At 33.0% G+C, this 12,228-nt stretch overlaps 1 protein-coding gene across 4 annotated transcripts in view; it reads right to left on the minus strand.

The window, feature by feature from the left end:
• Positions 1-12,228, minus strand: part of LRBA (LPS responsive beige-like anchor protein) — a 791,030-nt gene that overhangs the window by 71,423 nt on the left and 707,379 nt on the right. For all 4 annotated transcript variants that reach the window (XM_087866503.1, XM_045798851.2, XM_045798849.2 and 1 more), the window contains one exon: positions 6,453-6,620. In XM_087866503.1, coding sequence (XP_087722629.1) covers positions 6,453-6,620 — 168 coding nt within the window. The remainder of the gene's footprint in view (positions 1-6,452; positions 6,621-12,228) is intronic.

Here is a 12,228-nt window from a genome sequence, read left to right on the forward strand (position 1 = left end):
ATGTCGCTAACCTTCAACCTATAATCCACAGCCTTACGCCAATGCAGTTATAATTACTTTTTATAGCATTAAAGGCCCTTTATGGTATTGCTCCTCTCTTTCTCTCTCACCTTGCCACCTCTGGTTCATTGTACATATATCACAGTCTCCTGTTATCATCTCTCTCACTTATGTGCAGAAAGCGTATACACTTTCTTATGTGTAGATACCCTCTATCCAATGTTCTCATCTGTCCTTCAATCTACAGCCTCTCACTTTCGAAAACATGACTGGATTCTGGCAGTCTGGGGTTACTGCCTATTGTGTATGCTTGTGCATACATACAGTGTACTTACCTCTATACTGAATTTAATCACAGTTTACTACAATTGTTTACTTATCCATATTTCCACGCTAGACAATGAACTCAAGCTGATGAGGGCAGACACTTGACTTTCAACTTCTTAACCTTATTATATAATTTGGGTGTAGTAAAATGTTGTTTAAAAAAATGAATAAATTGGGGCACTAGGGTGGCTCAATTGGTTAAGCATCTGCCTTTGGCTTGGGTCATGATCCCGGAGTCCCAGGATCAAGTTCTACACGTTGGAATTCCTGCTCAGGAGGGAGTCTGCCTCTCTCTCCCTTTGCCCCTCCCCACAGCTCATGCCCCCCTCACCCCAAATAAATAAATAAATAAATAAATAAATAAAATCTTTTAAAAAATGAATAATTAATGACCTATTCTTGTTTTCTCTCCTTGCCTCACTTTACAATGAACTCTGCATGTGTCCTCTAGGAAATAGTCTCTGATAACCTATCTAATGTTAGCAGTTTATGTTCCTTCTGTGATGAAATCAGTAATTCATATTCTTTTTATGACTGTGTTTCTTAACCCAGGGGTTTAACAGAGAACAACATAAGGAAAGGAACTAACATTTAATGGATACTTATGATGGGACAGGTACCATGCCAGGCAGCCACTTTACATGTATTACACCCCCACCTAATATGTGGGGTAGTTATAGTCATACCAATTCTATATATGAGGAAACAGAGCCTCAGGAAAATCCAAGTCACACAACTAGCGGGCATTACGGTCAGCAATTAAATTCATATCTATCTATTTATTTATTTGCTTGTTTGTTTATTCTACTGTACACACTGCATTATATCGTTAAGACTTAGCACTATGATATGGAATGGCTATAATAAAAAATCACATTTGTTTTAATAACATCCAAAAAACTTTGAGAATTAATCATGTGTATTTATATGAATAGTGCTAAGTAATGAAGTAATATATAGTAGTTCCCCTTTATCTGCAGTTTCACTTTCAATGGATTTAGTTACCTGTTATCAACCATGGTCTGGAAGCAGATGACCCTCCTTCTGCCACATCATAAGGTCAATACTAGCCTAACACTATGTCACAGTGTCTATGTCATTCACCTCATTTTATCACATCGTGTAGGCATTTTATCATCTCACATCATCACAAGAAGGGTGAATACAGTACAATAAGATATTTTGAGAGAGAAAAAGAGAGAAACCACATTCATCAACCTTTTATTACAGTATACTGTTATAGACGTTCTATTTTACTTTTAGTTATTGTTGTTACTGTGTCTAATTTATAAAATAAAAATTATTATAGGTATGTATGTACAGGACAAAACATAGTATATATAGGTTTGGTACTATCCACAATTTCAGGCATCCACTGGGAGTCTTGAAACATATCCCGTGTGGATAAGGGGGTAACTACTATATTTATCTTTCAAGGATACTGAGTACCTACCATACTTAGAATATAATAGGCCATGTTATTTAAATGAATGCTGAATCTAATATATATTTTTGTATAATAAAAAAATAAATTTGTGTGTGATGAGTGGAAAACTCTCTGGTTAAAATTTAATTTGCTAATAATTAACTAACTACTTGGGGCTATGGAAAAGAGAAGGAAGCAAAGGAAACTTAAAGCAAAGGTTTTAAATAATCTTTAGCAAATGCTGATCTTGAAAAATAAATACTAAAAACTTATTTGGTATGGTGGCTCCACAAAAAGCTAAACATAGAACTATCATATAATCTAGCAATTCTACTTTTGGGTATATATACAAAAGAACTGAAAGCAGAGATTTAAACAGACACTTATACACCAATGTTTATAGAAGCACTATTCACAATAGCCAAAAGGTGAAAACAACTCAAAATGTCCATGAACAGAAGAATGGATAAACAAAATTTGGTATACACAAACAATGGCATATTATTCATCCTTAAAAGGAAGTAAATTCTGACACATGCTGCAACATAGATGAATGTTGGAGATACTATGCTAAGTAAAACAGGCCAGACACAAAAGGATAAATATTGCATGATTCCACTTCTTTGAGATGCCTACAGTAGTCAAATTCCTAGAGACAGAAAGTAGAATGGTGGTAGTCAAGGACTAATGGCTGGTGGGGGGGGGGTGAGTCAGGAGTTACTGTTTCAACGAATACCGAGTTTCAGTTTGGGATGATGGAAAACTTCTGGAGATGGATGGTAGTAATGGTTGCACAACAATGTGCTTGATACCACTGAATTACACTAAAAAATGGTTAAAATGGTAAATTTTATGCTATATTTTTACCACAAAACATTATTTGAAGTCCTAATGTGTTAAAGTGAAAGAAAAATATAATTTAATGTATACATATATTTCAATTATGTATCTAATATCTAAATGGACTAAAACCAAACTGAAATATTCTACCAAGTTAATTTCAAACATTTACTGTCCTACTGTCTGACCCATGCCTAGAATCTGGATTCAGAAGATATGGTCACCAAAGATATAGGACAACCAGTGGTCATTATATCTACACTGTCCAATATGGTAGCTACTAGCCATATGGGCTATTTAAGTTTGGATTACTAAAATTAAATATTCAGTTTTTCACTCATACTCGTCACATTTCAAATGCACAACAGCAACATGTGAGTAGTGGCTACTATATTGGACAGTGTAGATATAATGACCATTTCCATCACTCACAAGTGATTTTTATTGGATAGTGCTCTTTTACATTATACTATAAATACTATATGGTAAACCTCTTTGGTAAATCATTGGTGTGTGTGAGGAAGAGAGGTGGTCAGTCCAGAATAACAAAGAGCCAAAATTGAGTATTATTTGTTCCAGTTCTATGAAAACTGTTGTTCATATTTTGACAGGGGTTGCATTAAATCTGTAGATTGCTTTGGATAGATGGACATTTTAACCACATTGGTTCACCTAACCCATGAACATAGGATATCTTTCCACTTGTTTCTGTCATCTTCAATTTCTTTCTTAACTGATTTGTAATTTGTATGGAACCACAAAAGACCCCAAAGAGCCAAAGCAACCTTGAGAAAGAAGAGAAAAGCTAGAGGTATCACAATCCCAGATTTCAAGATATGCTACAAAGCTGTAGTAATCAAAACAGTATGGTACTGGCACAAAAAGACACATAGATCTATGGAACAGAAGAGCGAGCCCAGAATAAACCCATGCATCTATGGTCAATTAATCTATGACAAAGGAGACAAGAATATACAATGGGAAAAAGACAGTCTCTTCAATAAATGGTGCTGGGAAAACTGTACAGCTACATGCAAAAGAATGAAACCGTGTATGGTTTGTTATACCAATCACAAAAATAAACCCAAAATGAATTAAGACCTAAATGTGAGACCTGAAACCATAAAACTCCTAGAAGAAAGCATAGGCAGTAATTTCTCTGACATCAGCACAGGAACATTTTTCCACATATGTCCTCTCAGGCAAGGGAAAAAAAGCAAAATTCAACAATGTAGACTACACCAAAATAAAAAGCTTTTGCACAGCAAAGGAAACCATCAACAAAATGAAAATGCAACCTACCAAATGGGAGAAGATATTTGCAAACGATATATACAAAAAAGTTGATATCCAAAGTATATAAAGAACTTACACAACTCAACACCAAAACACCAAATAATCCAATTTAGAAAAATAGGCAGAGGATCTGAATAGACAGTTTTCCAAATGTCTTCTGGATGGCCAACAGACACATGAAAAGATGTCAGCATCACTCATTATCAGGGAAATGCAAATCAAAACCACAATGAGATATTACTTCACACCAAAGGGCTAAAATAAAAAAGACAAGCAATAACAAGTGTTGGCAAGGATGCAGAGAAAAAAACAACCCTTGTACACTGTTGGTGGGAGTGCAAATTGGTGCAGCCACTGTGGAAAACAGTCCAGAGGTTCCTCAAGAAATTAAAAATAGAATTACCATATGATCCAGTAATTCCACTACTAAGTATTTACCCCAAAACAAGGAAAACATGAATTCAAAAAGATATAGGCACTCCTATATTTACTGCAGCATTATGTACAATAACCAAGGTGTCAAAGCAACCCAAGCATCCATCTGTAGATGAAAGGATAAAAAAGATGTGGTATATATATACAATGGAATATTACTTAGCCATAAAAAATGAGATCTTGCCATTTGCAACAACATAGATGGACTTAGAGGGTATAATGCTAAGTGAAATAAATCAGAGAAACACAAATATCACATGATTTCACTCATATGTGGAATTTAAAAAAATTAAACAAAGGAAAAAAGAGACAACCAAAAAAACAGACTCTTAAATACAGAGAACAAACTGGTAGTTGCCAGAGGGGAGGTGGGTATGAGGAATGGGTGAAATAGATAAAAGGAAAAAAAAAAAAACCAAACCTCCTAAAACAAAAGAACCGATTACATTCTGTAAACAACCTGCTAATGAAATGTTTCTCTTTTTAACTAGCAGTATCACAAGGGTAAAGGCTGAGAGTCATCCTTTACCATGCAAGTGTAGTATAAACTTTAATGACAAGGAAGGTATAGTTATCATCTTGGACATACCAACAGTCTAAAAAAATAGGATCCCACATTAGAAGAAAGTGTTAAGTATATCTTCATAGCAACTCTACAGAGTATTATAGAATTTCAAAATTAAAATTACATATTACATAGCAATATAAAATAATATGCTAGTATATTAAGTAAAACAGGAGATTCTAAAATCAAATCTGTACTGTGACTTCAGTCATAAAGCAGCTATGTAGGTATATGAATAATTACAATAAGGGAACACGAAAAAACAAAAATAGGTGGTGTATTTGGTGAAGAATTATGGACATCTATAAAACAAAGTAACACTGTTCAAATATTTTTAAAACTTTAAGAAAGGAAACTGGCTTATGCTATTCTATTCTAACAATGAAATTATATACTGTTTTGTAACATCATCTGTATCTTTGCTCCAACCTCAGTTTCATGTATGGAAATATGTATATTGTGTCATACAATCAGCTGTTGTTCTAATAAAATAAAATGGCTCTGTATGGAACATTTTCAAAGAACTGAAGAATCAGAAAAGTCTTTACTAGTTCATCTGATCCAGCTCTAAATTAAACTGAAAAATAACAATTTAAAACCTGTGCAATTTAAGACAAATATACATCTAATACATGGTGCTTCTGTTTGCACATAAACCAGACAATAATATACACAGGCAAATATATTTAAATATGTACTTATATACTGTCAATATTACCAGGCCATAAACAGAATTAAAAAGGAATGCATCACATAATTGGTGAAAAATGGCAAATCTTACTCATCACAAATAATGTTCCCTTTAAAGTGATATAAAACATTCCCTATGAATCAGTCTTGGTTTCTTAAATACACTTGTTCTAAAATTGTAGAGATACTTAAGGTGATCCATTTAATCCTACAATCTTTGGACATGATGTATATTAGCATTAGGAGGATGCATAATTAGGCTAAAAATACGAAAAAATTATCAAGGCTATATTCAGACTTTTTGGTGAATATTGTATTTATCAAAACCATGTTTTGAGTGTTTTACTTAAGAAAATAAATGACAAAGATAAAATAAGTCTCAATAACTTCTAAGACCAAGTTTGATGATGTAGGAAAGGTTTAGATTTCCTTCCTCCTATTAACTTCTATATGGTTACACATAGACTTACATATTATATATAAATATGAGTTTTATCACATTTAAATAAATTTATACTTACAATCTTATCTCTTTAATAATTACTATTTTCCTAATACTTTAAATTAGTGAGTAGCCTTCAAAGTTATAAAAATTATAAATATACAAATATATATATATATATATATATATTCAGTGATCCCTGAATAGGTTCAAACTGAAGCAGCTCTCATTTTATATTGACTCAAACATTTTGTTGGAGGGAAGTCATGAATTCAAGTCCCAGCTAGGTCACTAACTGGAAGGCTGTTCTGCTCAAGTCACTCCACTCATCTAGTTTTTAGTTTCATCAGAAAGAAAAAGAAAGCATGGCGAAGATGATATCCAATACCTTCTGGTCTAAAGATACCTGAGAGATCCAGTCAGAAACTTACCTCTCTCAATATAGGATCAGCTATTGAATTCAGATTGACAGCTCCTTCATAGGTCAGGTAATAGAACACATTGAGGGATCGAACAGCCTCTGGTCCTAGCTGTTTATAGCCAAAAATGAGATCAATCCATTGGTGAAGCTGGCAGGAAACAAATTCACTCTCCAGGGCCTGAAAAAAATGGCACAGATCATATTATTATGCTGAATTCACCTTTTAAAATATAGAGAAATTTAGAACAAGCAGTAAAGTTTTACACTAAATTTACTGTGAGCAGATTTATTCTGATGTCCTATTTCCCACCAGATTCTGTTAACAGATTTATTCTGATGTCCTATTTCCCACCAGATTCTGTTCTCCTTTGTTTATAATTAGAAACTTTCTGGCACTTCTCATGCTGAACTGTATTAGACTGCTTACATTCAGTATTATTCTACTATACGGTAAGCACTATGAGGGCCAGGACTGACACGTATCCAATTTATGCTTCAAAGAAAGGAGGTGATGCAATGTAAAGGTTACTTTGGGACAGCATATGTGAAAACATTACACATTTACTATTCACCTGAAATGTTTATGATTTTTCTAGATATAAACATTGTGTTGTCTACTGCAACAACTATAACCAAATTATTTAGCTATTTCAACTGAGTTTTTATGTGAACAAATTTTATCTTTGGAGGGATACTTATAATTACTGAATTATAATTCCTGAATTATTATTCTAGATATTAATATCAAGCCAGATCAAAAATTTGATGCTATTTGTGTCCAATAAATAATGAATGAACATAATTAAGTATTCAGTGGAAATGCTGAGTACAAGATCTACTTCCAATTCATCATTACCTTCCCAGTTACCAGCACTGTACCTAAAACATAGTAAGTACCAATAACTGTTTGCTGAATTTAATAAAGTTATAAATTAGTGCCTACAAATTAAAAATATTTACAACTGAATTCAAATAATATATTTCCTTTAATATTTAAGAGGACATCACAATATACCACATACCATATATAATGCAAAAAAAATACTGTAAATAAAACTCTAGGCAATTCTCATATCCCAATGTATACCTGAAATGAAATAAAAATACTTAGCTAACTCTATGATCCAGCCATTGCACTACTGGGTGTTTACCCCAAAGATACAGACGTAGTGAAGAGAAGGGCCATATGCACCCCAATGTTCATAGCACCAATGTCCACAATAGCTAAATCGTGGAAGGAGCAGAGATGCCCTTCAACAGATGACTGGATTAAGAAGTTGTGGTCCATATATACAATGGAATATTACTCAGCTATCAGAAAGAACGAGTTCTCAACATTTGCTACAACATGGACGGCACTGGAGGAGATAATGCTAAGTGAAATAAGTCAAGCAGAGAAAGACAACTATCATATGATTTCTCTCATCTATGGAACATAAGAACTAGGATGATTGGTAGGGGAAGAAAGGGATAAAGAAAGGGGGGGGTAATCAGAAGGGGGAATGAAACATGAGAGACTGTGGACTAGGAGAAACAAACTGAGGACCTCAGAGGAGAGGGGGGTGGGGGAATGGGATAGACCGGTGATGGGTAGTAAGGAGGGCACGTATTGCACGGTGCACTGGGTGTTATACACAAATAATGAATCATCGAGCCTTACATCGGAAACCGGGGATGTACTGTATGGTGACTAACATAATAAAAAATCATTAAAAAAAAAATACTTAGCTAGCTTCAACTGTGAAAGTTGTTTTAGACATCTCTTATAAAACTCATGATATTTATAAACTTAGTAAATAGATAAGTGAACTGCTGCATGTTATTTGAAATAGAAAGAGAAGGGCTTTTAATAACTTTAACTTCCTATTTTAAGTACTTGGATTTAAAATTAATCTGAAAATTCAGGAATTATTAATGGAAGTTGCACACAAAAATGATACGTTTGTTTCATTAACTTGGGCCTTGGGTAGGGACGGGGGAATGGGGGCCATGTTTAAAATGACACATAAAAACAGCAATTGTCTTAATTTGTGTGCAGTGCACTCCACACAAAAGCCCTAAATATGTTCAAATTAGAGCAAGCTGCTTGATTGTCACTGCAGTCTCATGTCACATTAATGCATGACAAACATTAAACCATACACTTAAATGGCAATTTATATCATTTAAATGTTTACTGCCAGACTAGCTCATCACTCACTTAAATGTGACTTTCTGACAGCTAATTTCAGTTAATTTTCTCCAATTCACTTAATTAGAACTTTCAATCAGGGAAGGACCTACACATGTCTTTGAGCTTACATCCTTTTTAGCTGTTCGAAATCTGAGTTAATAAACTGCTGAAAAGCCCTACTATAATAGATTAACATGTAATATCTCCAAGTCTACAAAAAAAGTGTGACTATATGAAGCAAACTCACAGTATGGACACTTAGAAAGAACCTACACTTATTTATGTAAATAATACACTCGCCAGTAGTTTAAATAAAAAACGTTTATTTCATATACACACACTATTGAAACAATAAAAAAACCCTGCATCCAAGCTAATTAAAAATTAATGATTTCAAAATTGTTTAATAAGATAAAACAGTCAGGAGTCTCCTGAGTGTCCGTGATGTTGTGATTTGAGACTATAAAATTCCAGAAGGCTCAGCAAATGATAAAGTACAAGTGAGTTTTCTCAATATTAAAGCTCTAAAAACCAGGGCAATTTTATTTTATGTGTCATCAAACAAAGAATTGTGAGTTTTCTTAATGTCGATTACTTCTTTATACACATTCAAAATGGTGAACTTGGTAACATTTAGATGCTTAAACCTTTATATCTTGATACTACATCAGAATGTTAAGCAAAAATGCTGAAATGAAAGACACTGTATGCCCCCAACACACCTCACATATGCAGAGATGACCACAGTGTCATGGTCCACCTCTCCCTTTACACTGTCATATTGGTCAAGCCTTAAGGGGTTGCCTAGTAATTCATGGAATTATTGGCAAAATCTTTTCCAGAAGTTCATGGATAGACTTTAAATAATTTTTAAAAACTGAACTGAAAATCTCATTAGTGGTCTTCAAGCTTTTCTAGCAATTTATCGAAGTTTTAAAAAGGGATCCAAAAGAACAACTGCTATGGGTATAAGAGTTTCAAAAAGGTTTAAAATCATCTCAGTACAAAGCCAGTTCAGGACTTCAACATCTCTTTGGCAGCAGTGAATGACAACTGCCTAGCCAAAAGTATGTAATAATAAATAAATGTACTTAGTAAAGACTTGAGGTAAGACGTAAAGACAAGCAGGAGGAAATTACTGAGGGAAAGACTACAAATAATTCAAAATGGAATACCCTGAGATTACATCTTATAACTTGTGTTTTTGAAATTCAAAAACATAAATCATGAAACATTAAAAATTCTTTAAATCTCTTTTTGTATGTAAAGATTTAAAAAAATACTCCATATAAAATACTTATATCCACATTTTTAGTCACAGAAAAATAAAAACATGATAGTGGGATGCTAAGCATTTGTGATTTTTCAAAGCCTTTAGGTCAGACAGTCCTCATTAAGACTGGAGTTAAATACGGTTTGCAGCTAGGGGATAGTAACATTCTTCCCATGCTGCTCTCAAACCTAACCAATCAATTGTTAGTACTCCCCTAGCAGGCTAGATACATCATTTACATCCAATGTGTGCTCTGAGTAAAATTTGTAAAAAGAAAATCCACTAAAATGTCCAACACAATACAATAATATTCAACTCATCTGAGTTATTATAAAATAAATCAGTGACTAATGTCCAATTGTTAAGGATCAAATAAGACTATGAAAAGACTATCATATGAAGCCTCACACAAATTGTCGATCCAATCCACGGGGACTCGTATTAGTCTTGACAAACTGTCTTGGGGCTGATATCTGTTTTTTTAATGAGATCTATTAAACAGAGACTAAAACACTTGAGATATGCTAAAAAGTACAGTATACAGATGTCAAATACAAACACTTATTAGTAACTTTCATTTGTTTGGTTCACGTGCAGAACATCAACAAATTCAAGCTTTAATATTATAAAGATAATAGTAAATTATTCATAAACAACTCATTTGTGTAATCTTGTGTCAGAAATAATTATAACATACATGAATATGTGTCCCACAATAAATCTCATTGAAAGAATATAATCTATGTGTTCCTGAAACTAACCCATTACAGAAATGAATTATTTATTGATAAAAAATATTATTTAAAATTATTCTTGTTTCCTCTAGTACAATCAAATAATATGATAATTTATGTAGAAATGGCTTGCTTTTTCCAAAACATTCTAAGCTATCTGGGAATAAAAATTCTAAAATAAAAGGCATTAATCATGTGTTTGTTAATCTATGTATGCTTTAGAGATACTCTAGCAATTTCTTTTTACTTTCAAACAATCAAATTTTCTCTAATATAAAAATTATGTAAAATCAAGAAAACCAATTTTAATTAAGAAAAGAAAGAATTGTTCACCTCAAGACCTGAAAACCTTATTTGTGAATTATTCCCAAATTAATGCTAATATTTATTTATGCTTTTGTTAAATGTTCTCATACAACACCATTTTTAAGAAACCATCATAGAAAAGCTACTGATACCTATAGGACAAACGACTTTTATGAAAAAAAAAAAAAAGAGAGATCAAATAGTATTTACAAATCTTTAAGTACGGAAATATAATTGTGTAACCAGAAGGAAGTAGGTTTGTGTAACCTAGATACACGTTTCTGCACACCTATACCACCACTTCCCTTCTCAGGCTTCAGTCCTGAGATTCAAAATGTATTAGCTATAAGCACCAAAGAAGAAAATAAAAATCAATGACTAACCCTCTTGACCTGGTATGCATTTAATTATAAGATGTACTTAATCATATTTTATTTATTTATTTAATTTATTTTTATTTTTTAAATCATATTTTAAAGATTTAAAAAAAATTTTTAAGTAATGTACACCCAATGCAATGCTCGAACTCACAACCCTGAGATCAAGGGTTGCACACTCTTCTGACTGAGCCAGCCAGGCGCCCCAATCATATTTTAAATGGAAGAATAAAAATTTGTTTTGTAAATTTTTAATTGTACTTTTATAAATGAAGAGTATGAATTCATTTGAGTGCAGATCACATGTTTCAAACGAGTTAATGTTGGGATTGGCCAGAATGTAATATACAACATTATGAATTTGGAATTTTAAGTATTTTTCACTTCAAATACATGTAATACAGCCTTTTTCCTACACACACACACACACACACACACACACACACACACACACACACAGATTTAAAATGAACTGGTCTGTTATGTTTGCATGTGCTGGATTTCAAACACTAGTGGTAATGTTTCCTTAACATTGATATATGACCTTTGTAATTTACATTGAAGAAAGCTGTTTTTTTCAGCCTAATTAGAACTGTTTCAAATTTTCCTGCTAAATATATGATATAAAGTCCTTTCAACTTTTTTATTCTAGAGTTTCTTTCCATGTCAACTTTGTTCCAATCAAAATATGCTTTGAATTAAATGATTTTGATTGAATATGTGGATCACATTTCACTTCTAAGATTTAAAAGTCCAAAAAGGAAAAGTTTAGCCTGTTCAAACAAAGCAAGAGCAGCCACTTTGCGGAAAGCTATTCACATTTAAGAAGACTGACAAATTGTTTGTGTGCACCATTAGGTCTAGTTTCTGCAATAGTTGCCAGATTTCCTGTCCCCCTAATAAGATACATTAACTCCTTAAAC

Source organism: Ursus americanus, chromosome 13, assembly GCF_024610735.1.
Source record: "Ursus americanus isolate L20-20 chromosome 13, mUrsAme1.1.p, whole genome shotgun sequence".
NCBI classification, from domain to species: Eukaryota; Metazoa; Chordata; class Mammalia; order Carnivora; family Ursidae; genus Ursus; species Ursus americanus.